Genomic DNA, 16,753 nt, shown 5'->3' with positions numbered 1-16,753 from the left:
TGTTCTTCAGGAGAACAGGGGGGCAGCACCACGAAGGGGAGCTATACCACCAGTCATTGTGTAGCTTCCATACGCAGGAAGAAATGAAAGAACACTTACCTGAAGGGTGCTAGCATGCTGACTCAGCATCTTTGAAGAGTCATAGTCAGCAGGATTAGCCAGCAAACGGCTGGTATTTTCTGTCCAAGCCTCAGTACTCTTCAAAAGGTCATGATATGCCTCCATTTTAAGTATGGCCTGTGAAAGAAAGGCACGAGCAAATAGTCTGACTCCTTCCACTTGAGTCAAGTGATTCTTCAATGGAGAATTTGTTACCGTAAATCAGGCCCTGCAGGGTTCCACTCCCTGTGGCTGGGGCAACTCGCCCACCCCCTCCAGGTTTTCACATTTCTAACTTTTTTTTTTTTTTAATTTTTTTTTTTAAATGTTTATTTATTTTTGAGACAGAGACAGACAGAGCATGAACAGGGGAGGGTCAGAGAGAGAAGGAGGCACAGAATCTGGAACAGGCTCCAGGCTCTGAGCTGTCAGCACAGAGCCGGACACGGGGCTCGAACTCATGGAGTGTGAGATCATGACCTGAGCCGAAGTCGGCCGCTTAACCGACTGAGCCACCCAGGCGCCCCACATTTCTAACTTTTAAGACTAACCCTGACCATAGGTAGAAAGGATTTATGAAGTTGTACCCTAATGCTATGGGTCTCACGAACAGTTCCCAGTTAGCCTTGCAACTAGTCTGGTTCCCATTTTATGCTTCATTCTGAAAACTGGATTCGTATTTTGTCTTCCCATACAGGGTCTTGTCTTAGTATATCCCAGTTCCTCTGGGACTAGGCTCCTGCCTCGTTCTTGCTAGATTATATGTACAACTCACCCACCATGACCCCTATTTGGAAGGGAGGGAGAAAGTGTCTTGTTCCTGAATGACACTCTTTCTTGTTGCTGGCTCCCTGCAGGGACTCTTGAGATTGTTTGTTGGAAATGCCCATTGCCTATTGGGAAACCCAACGCTCTCCTGGACTCCTGCTGCGGTCCGACTTTTGGACACCTGCTTCTGCTTGCCCAGTCAGACTTCCTGCTGATGACAGCAGTTAAATCTGTCCTCCCGGCGCCCACCTGACCCCATCATCTGGCTCTAGCTTCAGAACCCGAAACTGGCAATTCAAGGGAAAATGGCTGCCTCAGAATATATATTTTAGTTTTGTTTTAAAGCCCTTTCAATACAAGCTAAGCGTAGTTATCACGTGTCACTGTCATACCTTATTTAACTGTGAGGTTCTAGATTCTGCTCTCTGCGATACTTGCTGATACTGCTGGAAAGGAATCATCAAGTTATCCATCCATTCTTGAGCCTGTCCTGGATCCTGTTCAACAATGTCCTGCACTTCAGAATCCAGCTCATTTAGCTTGGAATGCCAGAGATCTAGCTCGTCCCACATTTTCTGGAGAAGGAAATCATGAGTCACTTTGAATGCAGAGGTCCTGGTTCATTGTGTTAATTCCTAGTCTTTGCACTGTATATGCACCCGTAAGTGCTACCAAAACAACATCACAGGCACACTTATTCACTTATGCCCCCAAACCACTTGTGACCTAAATTGAAAAACACCATTTCTGAGGTCTCTTAGTCTACCTATATTTGTTTCACGAACAGAATTGGCTGTAAGGGAGCAGGAAGACCTAGACATTTCCAGAGACAAATGACACCGAACAAGGTCAATATAACCTTAGTCTTTCAAGAGTGATGAGGTGGGGCGCCTGGGTGGCGCAGTCGGTTAAGCGTCCGGCTTCAGCCAGGTCACGATCTCGCGGTCCGTGGGTTCGAGCCCCGCGTCGGGCTCTGGGCTGATGGCTCAGAGCCTGGAGCCTGTTTCCGATTCTGTGTCTCCCTCTCTCTCTGCCCCTCCCCCGTTCATGCTCTGTCTCTCTCTGTCCCAAAAATAAATAAACGTTGAAAAAAAAATTTAAAAAGAGTGATGAGGTAACATTATGTTTAAAAGGGGCTTCAGTTAATCACACACACACACACACACGCATTCTCACGCGCGCCTGTGTGTGTGTGTATTTAATCTAGAAGACAATTTTTTAAAATTTTATTTTAGAGAGAGTGAGTGTGTGCGATTGGGGGAGGGGAGCACAGGGAGAGAGAGAGAATCTCAAGCAGGCTCCACACTCAGTGCGGAGCCCGACATGGGGCTCAATCCCACTTCCCTGGGATCATGACCTGAACGGAAATCAGAGTTGGACGCTCAACCGACTGAGTCATACAGGTCCCCCAAGAAGACGATTTTTACTAAGTGTAAAAACAAAGCTAACAGAAAATATCTGTTTTGGTTTAGGATTCATGCAGTGGCAGAAAATTCTAGCAAATAGATTGGATTCAAGCCTGACCTTGTATTGTCAATGGAATTCTCAAAGGTAAAATATTTAATTTGTACTTCATATTTGCTTAAGAACCCAACTTTTAGAAATGGGAAAAGTAGACTGGTTAACTTAGCTTCCTCTACTTATTAAGGGTCAAGATTTTGTCCAAAGGTGAGCCCTATTTTGACCTATTTTTAAAAGTCTCCATTCATATTAGAGTAATTCCTTAAAACATAGATTAGAATAAGAATGCTTTTCCACATGCAGGAGTTTACTCGGGGAATTAAGTGGTAGAAAATCACGCTTATGTACAGTTTTACCTAAGACTTTATTTCCCAAGATATTTTACAAGGCAAATAAATTTGGGATTTCTATTTTCCTGCTTTGCCTTGTAGTCTAAAGAAAAGTTGTTAATTCCACTCAAATCCTATTGAAATATATTTTTTAATCAAATAAGTTTCAGAAATATTCCATATCATATTCCCCATGTTAATTCACGTTAGAAAACAAAAACTCCGAGAGTTGCTCATAGAAACATGCTAGCTTAAAAAAAAATTAATATTTATAATGTTTCTTATATCAGTCTTTCCAGGATAAGGTCCTTACTCTCCTTTACTTGTGAAAAGGCTAGTTCATAATCACAGGCTCTCAGGGGTTCAGGCATATTCCCACCATGGAAAAACTGAGAACGATTCTTAAATGCAATCTTCTCTACTAACCCTCTGCAGGTGACACACAGTAAGGGGGCCCTATAGGCTCTGGGTGAGCATCTCTGTGCTTCAGATTCATCCAAAGAGCACACCCTGATGACTGAGGAACAGGAGGAATGCTAAATGCTGAAGGAAATTAAAGGACGGATATTACCTTTTGAATTTCCTGAGCTTTCTCGATATTTTTGCTTTTCTGCTGCAACATCTTTTCCACATTGTGAAGCCCTTTGTTAATCTCGTCTATTTTTCTACTCATCGTATATGATGGTGAACTTTTCAAAACTTCACTGCTAATCTGTTATAATGAGAGAAAGATACGTTTGGCTTACAGATGTGCTCCATACTCTATTCACAGGTCCAGGTGATAGAAGAGATAGGTACACTGTTACGTGATTTTACTTACAAAAATCCTGTAAAGGCTAGGGGGGACATCCCAAACCATTATTAGCTAATACATTAATGAGAGGGTAGACTAGCAGACTAGGAAGTAGGAGCTGTGCTGACCTGACCTTTTAAGTCCAATCTAAAAAAAGGAGAAGAAAATCAATCAACAAGAATTTGTTGTAATCTACAGATTGTACTACACGTCTGTGCTGAGTTGGGCAAAGCTACTGAGTGTACGATCTGAGACAGAGCCCAATGGAGCAAATGATATGAAAAAATACAAGGGAGGTAAATAATTTATTATACAGTCTCTCATTTTATGACAAAGACCTCTGCATAGGACTGTTCTCAATAAAACCCAGCTTATTCTCAAGCTGACTTAAAAATAATGTAATTCTCACCATAATATTCATTGGGGTGAAATAACCCTCTAAAACTCACTATTTCTTGAGGAGGCACAAAGCTCAGTTTTTCTCTGCGTGAGTGTTTATAGTGTATGTTTTCACAGCAATCTGAAATCTAGTAGCTGAACAGTGTAACTTTTTTATCTGAATGATTTTCTGAAGAAAATAACTTGGGCTAGGAAAGATAACAAATGAATGTGGAATGTGTCATTTTTCAAATACCTGATTAGTTCCTGTTCTTGGTTTTTTGGTTGTTTTTTTTGGTTTGTTTGTTTGTTTTAGGCCATGTTGTTAAGGCTTTCTCCCAGCAGCCACTAAATAACCAAATAATACTTGACGCTTCTGTATAATCCTTTAACCCTTTTAAAAACAACTATATCTGTATAACTATTACGACTAAAACCTTCCAATGCAGATGGTACACAGAGAGAAACTAAACCCAGGTTAAATGACTTGCTTATGGTTACACATCAGGGGAGAACGTGAACTTGTCCTGAGAAGCCCCAAGTCACTCTGGAGTCCCAGGCTCTTTTTCACATTTCAGGATGTTGATACTCTTGTAAGATGTTTTTATTCCACAGACCATAATGCAGTTGAGATTTTTAGGGGAAAAATTTAACCCTATGTTAGTTTTTAAACTGCTGTAATAGCTATTTATTGCTATGTAACAATTTTTCTGATATTCGGGACAGTTATTCTCTTGGCCAAAAGGCATGTAACTTAGGTACGTTAGGAGAGACCAAGATTTAGGAAAAGTCAGCAGCCCTTCAAATTATATAGTATGGTTCTGAGTCTGCCTGGATCCTTCACACACCAAACAAGCAAAATCAGTTGCAATCTGTTACAAATATACAAGTTACAGCTGACACTCTCAACCCTAGATTTAAGAGTGATTCTGATTATTTGTTTTGTTGGGGATTTTCACATGAAAAGAAGAAAAGATTTTCACATGAAGTATTCACAGAAACAAATTTAGTTGCTCTCAAAACACTATTTTCTTAAAATAAATCAATAGTGCTTGATTCTTGAGAAGGTATCTCATGGAAGTATCTCATTTTCTTCTGTGTTAAATCAACAACATTTGTCATAAATGTATATTAGGAGTGTATATGTTTTTTCACGGGTCAGATTTTCTTAAGAAAACCGCCAAAGAAGTTAACTGGTTTGAAATGTGATTTCCTGTGTATGTGCTTGATATCTGTTTTATTAAGTTAGGGGTATTCCAGATTTCAAAAAAGAACACAAAAATCTTTCCGTGGATGCCGGACCAAACAGAATTTTGTTCTGCTGGATGGATGTAGGCTGCCTTTCTAGGATCTAATAAATCTGTCTTGCTAACGTCTTGGGTCTCCAGTACTAGGAAACATTTCCCACTTGTTCTTCTAACTTTCAGATTCATCCATTCGGGGATGAAGATTTGCTCAGATGTGTTTTGTGAGGACACCGTGTCTTAGATGCTATTCCTGGTGAGTTGTGAAATTCGTATTCTAATTGCCCTTGGTAGCAATTTTAAAACACTCACAGGGAGGGAATACATTTTACAGCAAAGTATTATTCATGTCCAAAATTTTAAAGTGATTCTCCGTTAAAAAAAAAAAAAAAAAAAAGCCAAGTAAAAGCCAACGGACAATTCTATTTTTAAATGCAAGAGAAGAAAAAAACTAAACATCCTGACAACTAAAAATAAACACATTGTCTAATTCTGTTATCTGTCACTTATTTAGAGCAATTTCACCTCAGTATTCAATACACAAAATTATCACTTATCTAAACCCTATAAAAACAGTCATAGTTGAAATCAGGGCAAATGAAAATGTGACATTACGTCGTCTTTTCTTTATATCTCTTCAACTCGTAAATAATAACACTAGTACAAACATTATTATTACCTTCTCGTCTATGTCTTCTAATGCTTTTCTGCATTCTTCCACCTGGGATTCAATCTCTGCAGGGACTAGGGTATACATTTCAGAATACTTGATTCGCAGTTTTTCCATAATATTCTCAAAAGTCAGCTTCCCTTTCTTAAAAATGCTTTGAAGCTCCTAAAAACATCAAGAGAGTTTCAAATACTCACAGGACAGGGAAAAAGTGTAACTCTCAAAGTAAAAGCAGCTTCCCAGCACATCCTTATGATTTAAATGAGCACACTTTGCATGACAAAGCCTCACTACTGATACAAGCCGATTAAGCCGGAGAGATACTCTGCTTGGTCAGATGATGCTTTCTAGTTTGTAAGAATTAAACTTGATATCTCTTCATGGTGTCAAACCATTGTCCTAACAAGACATTACAACATCTCCTGCTTCTAAAATACCTCTAGGATCTGACTGTATCTCGCTTGCAGTCTTGATCTAGAAAGCCACAAGTAGCAAAAAAGTTTCAAAGAAGTTTTTTTTGTTGTTGTTGTTATTAACTTGTTGCCATTTCTGCTTCTTCCTACATTATCATCACAATGATTCAAGGCCACTAAAAGCCCTAAGCTTGAAGCAAAAGTGTCTGCTTTCATGTAATTAGACAGCCCAGCAGAGCTCAACTTCTTTCAAAAGGGAGGGTTCCAGTTCCCTGCAAAGAATGTGGGCTTTAAAAGATAAAAGAAACCTGAACAAATAGTCTATTGGTTGTGGCCTAGAAACAAAATCTGATCTACGTTCTCCTGCACTAATTATAAAGGAGAAACTCATTTGTTTGGGAAAGTCTCCCAAAGATCCAGTGGAAAAATACTTCTTGACTTTACTGTGGCTTTTGGGGGGTTTGTTTTTACAGTAACTGTTCAGTAGCATTATTTGTGTTAATAGGTTGAGTCACCGCACTGAAGAATGATTACAATTTTGAATTACTCCGTGATGTGTCACTGTTTTCCTTTTCTTTACCCTCGGCAGAGAACAAATCCAGAGGCAGAAAGTTAGAGAACAATGCCATTCAGACACAGGTGGGGTTTGAAGCACAGTGCCGTCCGGTTTTATCTAGACCTAGTCAGAGAATATAGAGCTACACTTGGATGGGTTCTCCATGAAGACTGAGGGAGAGTAAATTCCCTCTATCAACACTGAGCAATGGTTAACAACAACACGTGATTTTTGAGTTAACTTCCAAATGTCTGTTTCGCTTGTTACCATTGGATTGGAATCATTCTAAAAGACATGAGATCCCAAAAGGCACGGGGGCGTGTGCACAGCCCTTAGGATAGGGTGATTTAAGAGATACAGTTCGTCTTCAGCCCTGGTTCCTGAGCACTTTCTAAGGCCCTTGGAATTTCTGGGATAGGAGTAAAGGAGTGCGTTTTGTTATTCATAACAAGCCCTTTTCAACTATACCTGAGCTTATGCTAGTAAGTGACTTCTGGAGGCTCCCCCAGATAGATTCTCGATGGGGGGCGGGGCTGGTTGCCCGAGGAACCAATCAAGTGAACTTCCAGCCCCATTTCCCAACCCCCTAGGGGGGGCCAGGTGCTGGAGATTGAGTTAATCATCAATGGCCAGCGATTTAACCAATCGTGCCTGCATAATGGGACCACCATAAAAAACCCTAATCGATGAGGTCTGGAGAGTCTGGAGTTGGTGCTGGGAGAGCGGCACACTCAGAGAGGGCTTGGAGGCTCTTCGCCCTTACCTCGGTCTATCCATCTCTTATCGACGGATCCTGAGTTGCATCCTTTGTAACAAACCAGTAATAGTAAAGTGCTTTCCTGACTTCTGCAAACCATTCTAGTAAATCATTAACCCTGAGGAAGCGGTCGTGGGAACCCCTGATTGATAGCCAGTCTGTCAGAAGTACAGGAGGGCCAGAACTTGTGATTAGCATCTGAAGTGGGGGGCGGTCTTGTGGGAGTGAGCCTTTAATCTGCGTGGTCTGTGCTAACTCCTGCTAGTTAATGTTAGAATTGAATTGAATTGAATTGAATTGAATTGAATCATTGCTTTCCAGAGACTTGGGGAAGAAACTCCACACATGGTATCAAAAGTGTTGTGAGTAAATACAGTGGCACCTTTATCAGAGGTAAGTAGTACATCCTACTAAAGGCAGTAGTCTAACACCCTACTCAATAAATGCTCTGAGACCCCTGTTCACCAAACACGCCTGAAAAGGGGTTGAAGCAGGACTGCTTGGTCCAGACCGGCCTACCTCCCTGCTCTCTACTGTGATAGGAAAAGACAAGATTCAGTAGGCCGAGAGGGAAAGGTTAGAACCCGAGGTCCCAGGGTGGGGGAAAATGCACATTTTGGAACAATGCTGGGAGTGTCTGACCACAGCAAACCCCCTGGGGCATAAGGTTCCTCTTAAGAATGTAACAGGTACCACCTATTCCCCTCCCCCTTGGGTTTCCCCCAGGAATTTGACAAAAGACCTAACTGAAAGTAAGTAGTAGACCATAAAACATTTGACCCACAAGAAATGATATGGCCATAGATCTCCCCTCATACAATGGAATTGGGCCAATCAGGAATGGACAACCCAAGCACCTAGAGCATCAAGCCAATAAGGACAGACACTGAGAAGGAACAAGGGGAAGAAAAGAGGGGAGAGTCCAGAACGTTATAAAACAAAGACCCTTGCCTACAGTCGGGAGCATTCACCTTCAAATGCCCCTTCTCTGTAAAGAGAGCTTTTATACTATTCTTACTTTCTAATCTTATACCCTAATAAACTTTTGCCTGCTGTTCATTCTGTGTCCACCTCTTCATTCTTCAAAGCGGCGAGACGATGAATCCCAGGTATTGAGGTGAAAAATCCTGCAATGCTTCTCTGCACTCCAACCACACTGATCTTCCCCTGTGGCTTGGCCCCACCATGCCACGGGGCCTTTGCCCGTGCTTTCCTCTCTCCTGGGCCACTCCCTCCACTCCAGTCACAGAGTTACCCCTGCCTCAAGGAATTTGCATTCAAGACTGCAGACCTGTATCAGCCACATTCACTGGTTCCTCACTTCATTCCTCACTCACCTCGAACGGTTCTGCCTTTTCTGGGTGGTCGTGTAATTCCATATTTTGGAAAGAAGTTGCAGTCTGTTGAAATAAATTCTTCAAAGTACTTATTTCTTTTGTGAAGGAATGTCTTTCTTGGGTTTCATTCTCCACCAATTCCTTATTTTCTTGAGCTTTCTGAAAAAGCCTAACATAACATCAAAATAAAATTGTTCTTATCCTGCTGTCTTGTGAAATAATTTTTATTTCAACAATTAACACAATGTCAGCATAGTTCGCAAAAGAAGATTATTTTTCCTGAGAGAAAAGCACCAATTTTCAGTGGTTTATATACTACATATACAAACATATACCAAATTCTATCACTCAGTCAAAAGCCTCTCCAAGCTTTCATCTCAAAATATCCTCTTTTTGGGGCTCCTGGGTGGTTCAGTTGGTTAAGCCTCTGATTCTGGATTTAGGCTCAGGTCGTGGTCTCACAGTTTGTGAGTTTGAGCCCCGCATCAGGCTCTGCGCTGACAGTGCGGAGCCTGTTTGGGATTCTCTCTCTCTCAGTCTCTCTCTGCCCCTCCCCCGCTCCCGCTCTTATTCTAAGTAAATAAACTTTAAAAAAAATCCTCTTTTCACACTTTACATTCCAACTGCTGTCTCCATCTGACTTTTCTCCACATGATCTGTCAGTTCAACTGAATATGACTTAGAGGGGAGAATGGAGTCATGCATGGGTGGGCTCTTGGGGACAGATGACCCCATTTGCTGTGGATGTAACTACCATATTAGTAGAGGAATTTAAGAGGGTACAGTCTTTCCTGAGAGCTATTTGGTAAGTACTTCTAGCCATAAACATATTATATCCTTTGACCCACTGATTCTTGGTGTCTGCTTCTTGGTGTCTTTCTCAAAGAATTAATCACAGATGCAGAGATTCTGGCATAAGAATATTCACTACAGGGGCGCCTGGGTGGCGCAGTCGGTTAAGCGTCCGACTTCAGCCAGGTCACGATCTCGCGGTCCGTGAGTTCGAGCCCCGCGTCGGGCTCTGGGCTGATGGCTTAGAGCCTGGAGCCTGTTTCCGATTCTGTGTCTCCCTCTCTCTCTGCCCCTCCCCCGTTCATGCTCTGTCTCTCTCTGTCCCAAAAATAAATAAACGTTGAAAAAAAAAATAAAAAAAAAAAAAAGAATATTCACTACAGTGGTTTCTTTTTAATGTTTACTTATTTTTCAGAGAGAGAGAGACAGAGACAGAGCACAAGCAAGGGAGGGGCAGAGAGAGAGAGGGAGACACAGAATTTGAACCAGGCTCCAGGCTCTGAGTTGTCAGCATAGAGCCCGACGCGGGGCTCGAGCTCTGAATGGCAAGATCATGACCTGAGCCGAAGTCGGACGCTTAACCGACTGAGCCACCCAGGAGCCCCCTCACGACCATGTTTTTATAAAAGTGAAAACCATGTATAATTTAAAGATTCTATAATAGGAGTTTGGTTAAATAAAATATGGTATATTCACATGGTGAAATATTACATAATTATGTTTTAAGGAACATTTAATGGCATAGGAAAACTAACATGATATGCTGATAAATGATTTAGCACACAACGAAACAATATAGTACTATCATAATTTGTTTAAAAATAGAATTATAACAAAAAAAGGTAAGTGATTGGCAGTGATTGTTGTTGAATGATAAAATTAAAGAGGGGGGTTATATTAATCTTTATAATTTTCCACATTCCCCAAACCGCCTATAATGAATATGTGTTACAAAAATAGAAAAAAAAAAAAAAAAAGCAATCATGAGTAAAAAAATTCAACGGCTATTCATCCTCAATAATACCGGGATACAGAATATGGACTGGTTTTCATCATTGTTATTGACCTTTTCCATCCGCACCCCCCCCTTCTTTGAGTATAGTTGACATGCAATGTTACATTAGTTTCAGGTGTACAACTTACTGATTTGACAGGTTTATACATTATACTACACTCACCCCAACTATCCTGTTACATCACTGTTACAATATTGACTACATTCCTTATGCTCTGCTTTTTATTCCCAGAGTTACCGATTCCATAACTAAAGGCCTGTACCTCCCACTCCCCTTCACTCATTTTGCCCACCCCCCACCCACCTCCCCTCTGGTTCTGCTTTTTGTTCATTTATACTTTTTTTTTTTAAAGATTCCATTTATGAGTGGAATCACATTTGTCTTTCTCAGTATTTGTCTTTCTCAGGCTGACTTATTTCACTTAGCATAATACCCTCTAGGTCCATCCATGTTGTCTCAAATGGCCCAATCTCATCCTTCTTTAAGGCTGTGTAATATTCTGTTGCACACATATACCACATTTTCCTTATCTATTCGTCTACTGATGGACACTTAGGTTGCTTCCACGTCTTGACTACTGTAAATAATGCTGCAATAAACATAGAGGTGCATGTATCTTTTAGAGTTAGTGTTTTCATTTTCCCTGGGTAGATACTTAATAGTGGAGTTACTGGATCCTGGGGTAATTCTATTTTGAATCTTCTGAAGAACCGTCGTAATAGTTTCCACAGTGGATACACATTGCCAACACTGTATACTTTTCTGTGTTAACACAATTCCATCATACCATTTGTCATTATTCTATATTTTTATATTTTCAATAGCCAATATTCTCTAAATTTTAAGCCTGAGTCATCAAGCACGTTGCCGTAATTGTTTTTCATAAGACTTACTTGTTGCATCGTTCTTGCATCGATGTAATCTCTTGAAATGCTGGACCAGTTTCTACAGCCTGTAAGCTTTGGGGAGCATTCTGGATACTTCTTAGGCGCTGAAGAAGTAAGGTCAGTAATAGCTGCTGCTTCTCCACATTTTCTTGGTAACGGCATAAACAGTCTAGCAGCTCACAGAGCTCCTCTGTGGTGGCCGCCTCTTTTGTTTTAGAAATTTCAGGGAGATCTTCTTGGAGGTTATCTAAAATAATTGCTTCTCGTTCAATCTAATTCAATAAACAAAAAGAGAGAGAGAGAGAGAGAGAGAGAACTAAAATAACTAAACTGTACTTGGATCGCCTCAGGAGCTGAAGCATACCTTGGGAACCATAATTTTTGTGCACTGGCCCTTCAAAGGGTTCCTGATGCCATATCCTCACTCGAAGTAGCATCCGTCTTCCTATAGCTGGGCATATTATTCCTCTGCTTTTGGAATCCCATAGCTCCCAGCGATCGATCATGTAGATATGTGATTACTATGAAATACTGCTATTGTGAGCTGAAGGAAACCCTGTTGAGTATTTTCATAAATAATTTTTCTCTCCTTCAGATTTCCATTGCACAAAGCAGTTATCTCTTCTGAAACACCTACAAGGCAGTTCGAATGAGCTTCACCAAATTGCAACTACTAAGAGGTTGGGTGACTGCTGGATAATTTTTCTACAGGTGACTTTTCTTTCACATCCCATTCCTACATGCCCAAAAAAGTAAGTCTGGTACTTCCTCATGCCCCTAACACCCATGCCAAAGGGAAAGCAGTCCTGACTAATCATGTATTTATCAACATGGCTATGTGCAGAACCCAGAACTACATAACCTGATACATCACATGTCTGCAAAATGGAGTCCCGTCATCCTTGAACTCAGAATGAAGACACAGAAAATCAGATCCCTCCACGCACCTCTTCAGACCCTGTGGTCCTCGCCTCAGCTGTACCCCACAGTTACCACATTCTGCCCCAGCAGCACTGTTAACTCTCCCGCCCTGACATTCAAACTCAAGTCAGGCACCTTGCAATCTGGACAGTACAGAGTAGCACTCTGGTCAACTACCTTTCTGATATCACGCTCGCTGAAATGATAAACGAAAACCTGCCAAAGGGTTGAACGTAACGCCTGTGAGAATTTAGCAATTCCGGCATAAATTAAGTTTCCAGGAGCTCAGTGGTCGAGCGCCTGCCAGAATTCCATGGCATGAAGCTCAAGTTGTTCCGTCTTATGTCTCTACCACTAAGAAAGCACTGGATTTGCCCATTGAGATTTTGGAGGCAGCATATGCTATACTTGAGAATACTGCTCAGCTCCATTTATCAGAATGCTGCCAAGCTTGAGGGGGGTCTGGACAAAAAGAGGCACTGCTCTAGGGTCAGATTATGGGATAAACTGCCCTGCCACTTGGGCCATATGACCCAGTTGAGTCCCCGGGTCACTGCAGGGTGTAGGTATAGGCTGGCCTCTCAAAAGACCCAGTTATGGAATGTATGCTTTCCATCACCTCAAACCTGAATTCAGTTGCATCAGAAGTGCTGGTTCTCAGGCAGGCAGCCACACTTCCACCAGGGAATGAGATAGAAGGGTTCCACTGGGATGTCTGGCAACCTCCCTGCCAGGGAACCAGCAGGCAAAGAAAGGACGTGCTGTAGTGTCAGAGATAATGGTATCTAGGGTCTCGAATACACATCAGGGTGGAAAGAAGTAGGTCTGTAATCTAGAACTTAATGGAACATCTCTTGGTGCTTCCATGAAGAGCAACAACAGCAACCATGACCTAATAAGAGTAAAGCAACTGAAGGCCTGACCTTCCCAGTTCCAGTTCCCCTCGTCCCCCACACCTGTTCCTGGAGATCACTTTCCAAAATAAACCACCTGCCTGCAAGCCCCATCTCAGGCTCTGCCGTCCGCTGTAAGTTGGTAAGTGATTAAGGAGAGAAATCATTTTTATTGGGGCAATAATTGTACGCAAAAGCCAGGCCATTCTTCAACTTGTGATGGATAATCAAACTGTCATACATGCACCCAACCCAGTATTACTCAGGAAGAAAAAGAAATGAACTATTGATACAAGCAGCAATATGAATGCATCTCCCATGCATTATGCTCAGCGAAAAAAATGCCACACTCAAAAGGCACAAACTATCCCAGTCCATTTATATGACATTCTGGAAATGGCAAGACAGATTAATGGTTGCCAGGGGCTGGAGGTGACAGAAGGCACTGATTACAGAGGTGCACAAGGGAACTATCTGGAGTGATGAGAATGTTCTATATCTTCATTTTGTTGGTGACCATGTGCCTGTGTGCATCAAAATTCAACAGACTTTATGCGAAAAAGGATAAAGACAGCTCCCAAATCAGTAAAATAGTTGTCACAAAAATTATGTATTCATTCTTCCACCTGAATGATTTCCCTTGGACACAGAATTCTAATAATATCGGTTATAAAACTTTTAGATTCACAGTCAATTATAGAGTCCAGAAAGGGAGAAGGAGCTGTAGTTGCACCATAAGTAAACAGAGTGAAAGAGACTGAAATACTCATAACCAGGAGATGTAGGAACCAGTAAAAGTCTTTTGGACTTTGGGTTCATGGGGAAGAAGCCAGCCTTCTACCTTCAATTATCTTTCGAGACAGGACTTTAGCACATTACAATCACCAAAGCAAAAATGATGACTGAATAACCAGAAACGGATAATTAAATCAAGCAGATTCTGTTTAAGAGAACAGGAAGGTAAAATTTTAGGGGGAAAAAAGGTAAATCAAAATTTAAATTTATTTTTCAAAATATACAATTAAACAGAGTTTTAAGTTTTTGAAAATCTGCTTATACAAAACCTTTATCCCATACAGATACGGGATTATCGTAATGTCTTAAAAAAAGAAATTCATTCTGTCACACACAAAAGCACCAACCGTGCCAATAGAACCTTGCGTGTACAAGTGTTTAGATGATACAATTTTTATTGAATGGATACAAGCTATTTTAGGTTTTCATTTTTATTTTGAGAAAGAGAGTGAACACGGTGGGGGAGGGGCAGGGAGCGAGGGAGAGAGAGAATCCCAAGCAGGCTCTGTACTGTCAGCGGACATCCCAGTTAGGGGCTTGATCCCACAAACCATGAGATCATGACCTGAGCCAAAAATCAAGAGTCAGACACTTAACCGACTGAGCCACCCCGGTGCCCCTGGATACAAGCAATTTTTAAATCCTACATCAATTTGGTGTGCGTAAATATCATTTAAGCTGATGGTTTTGTGGTTAAATACCAGAGTGTAAGTTTGAAACATTTTTTTAGCGTTTACTTATTTATTTTGAGAGAGTGAGGGCACGAGCAGAGGAGAGGCAGAGAGACAGGGGGAAAGAGAGAGAATCCCAAACAGGCTCTGCATGGTCAGCATGGAGCCCAAGGTAGGGCTTGATCTCATGAAGCATGAGATCACAACCTGGGCCAAAATCCAGAGTCGGACACTTGACCACCCAGGTGCCCCTAACCAGAGCGTAAGTTTGAATCCTCTTCTACCATTCACTCGTGAATTTGGGCAAGTTACTCCATCTGACTGTGTCTCACTTTCCTCGTCTACAAAATGAGGATAAAATAAAAGTAATTACCTCATAGGATTCTTCTGAGGGTAAATGATAATACATATAACGTGCTTAGAACTGTGCCCAACACACGCTCTGTACCAGCCCATCATGTGTTGGAGTGGTTGTTCCTATTACTACATGAGGGCATATTTTGTTTGTGATGCTCTGAAAAACACATTCTGCCAGCAAATATTGTCAAATGCTTTGATGAATAATTGCAAAGCTCTAAATGAATGGGGTCTGAATTAATACAATATAATTGCAAATGGGTGCACAGCGATAGAAAGACAATGTAGTAAAATAGAAAGAGTAAAAGCTCAGGATTACCCTAGACCCGGGTTTGAATAAGAGCTGTCGCTCAAGAAATGTTTACTAACTGCCCACTAAGTGCAAGGCCCCGGTCAGATTCTAAAGTGACAGCAGTGAGCGCAACAGCTGTGGCCCCAGTCCCTCAGCCCCAGCTCCATCGCCACCTGGGAGGTCTCATGTCATCAGAAATCTCTCGGCGCCTCCGTATCCCCATCAACGACATCGCAGTAATATTTAACTCTTGAGAGCAATGCAAGGATTTGGTGGCACACAGCCTCCTGTAGGAACCCAAGAAACAGTGCCAGTACGGATGGGAAAGATGGGGGCTAGCAGCTCGGCTAAAAAAAGTGAAATTTACAAAGTTTCTTAGAGTTGTAACATTCAAGAGTCTATGTACTAACCACACCCTACCAGCACTACCAAAATATTATTCATTTCCAGAATATCAAGTATTTAGGGGCACCTGGGTGGCTCAGTCGGTTAAGGGTCCGACTTCAGCTCAGGTCATGATCTGGAGGTCTGTGAGTTCAGGCCCTGTGTCCGACTCTGGGCTGACACCTCAGAGCCTGGAGCCTGCTTCAGATTCTGTGTGTCCCTCTCTCTCTCTCTGCCCCTCCCCGACTTGTCCTCTCTCTCTCTCAAAAAATAAACACTGAAAAAATTAAAAAAAGAAAAAAGAATATCAAGTATTTTTCTTTTTTCTTTTCTTTATATTATTTTATTATTCTGCAGTAAGGTAGGTATCTTGGATGACTCATTTAAGGAAGTTCACTTAATCCACCTTGACGAAGCCTATATCCTCTCCACACTGATGGAAACACTGGTGGCAATTATTTACTAGGCAATTATTACTAAGGCCATTATTTCTGGATCAGACTGTGCCAGTTTGAGCAGACAGGGCAAGAATGAAGACCCTGGCCGAATTTTCTCCCATGGCTTCAGAAGAGCTGCTGGTGACCTATCGTGCTCTCTCAGATGCAATGAGGCAAAAGGCAAGAAGATCAAGTTTTAAGCAGGAAAATATGCCAGTGCTAAACATTTCTATCCCAAATCAAGTACTGATTCGTTATATTTCTCTCTTAAGTAAAGTTAGCAGGAATTCTGACATGAATAAGAGAGAAAGGTTTTCATTTAACGTTCTGATTTGTACTTCATTTATACCTGATAGATTAAGGAACACCCGAAGATAGTTTTATACTATTTTTAAATTTCCTTTCTAAATATATGTGATGGCCTAAATCCTGAATCATGCTTAAATTAACATCTGTGATTGATATATATTATGGAGGGCTTTTTTTTTTTTTTTTTTTTTTAG

The 16,753-nt window shown here is 41.4% G+C and overlaps 1 protein-coding gene across 4 annotated transcripts in view; it reads right to left on the bottom strand.

The window, feature by feature from the left end:
• The window catches only part of SYNE2 (spectrin repeat containing nuclear envelope protein 2), a 228,750-nt gene that overhangs the window by 132,085 nt on the left and 79,912 nt on the right, over positions 1 to 16,753 (bottom strand). For all 4 annotated transcript variants that reach the window (XM_030319270.1, XM_030319269.1, XM_030319271.1 and 1 more), the window contains exons 41-46: positions 11,507 to 11,772; positions 8,806 to 8,974; positions 5,752 to 5,907; positions 3,229 to 3,369; positions 1,260 to 1,442; positions 100 to 237 (exon numbers count right to left, since the gene is read on the bottom strand). In XM_030319270.1, coding sequence (XP_030175130.1) covers positions 100 to 237; positions 1,260 to 1,442; positions 3,229 to 3,369; positions 5,752 to 5,907; positions 8,806 to 8,974; positions 11,507 to 11,772 — 1,053 coding nt within the window. The remainder of the gene's footprint in view (positions 1 to 99; positions 238 to 1,259; positions 1,443 to 3,228; positions 3,370 to 5,751; positions 5,908 to 8,805; positions 8,975 to 11,506; positions 11,773 to 16,753) is intronic.

Source organism: Lynx canadensis, chromosome B3, assembly GCF_007474595.2.
Source record: "Lynx canadensis isolate LIC74 chromosome B3, mLynCan4.pri.v2, whole genome shotgun sequence".
In the NCBI taxonomy this organism is placed as follows: domain Eukaryota; kingdom Metazoa; phylum Chordata; class Mammalia; order Carnivora; family Felidae; genus Lynx; species Lynx canadensis.
Note: the sequence above shows the minus strand (reverse complement) of the source record. Positions and strands in the feature narration are given on the sequence as shown.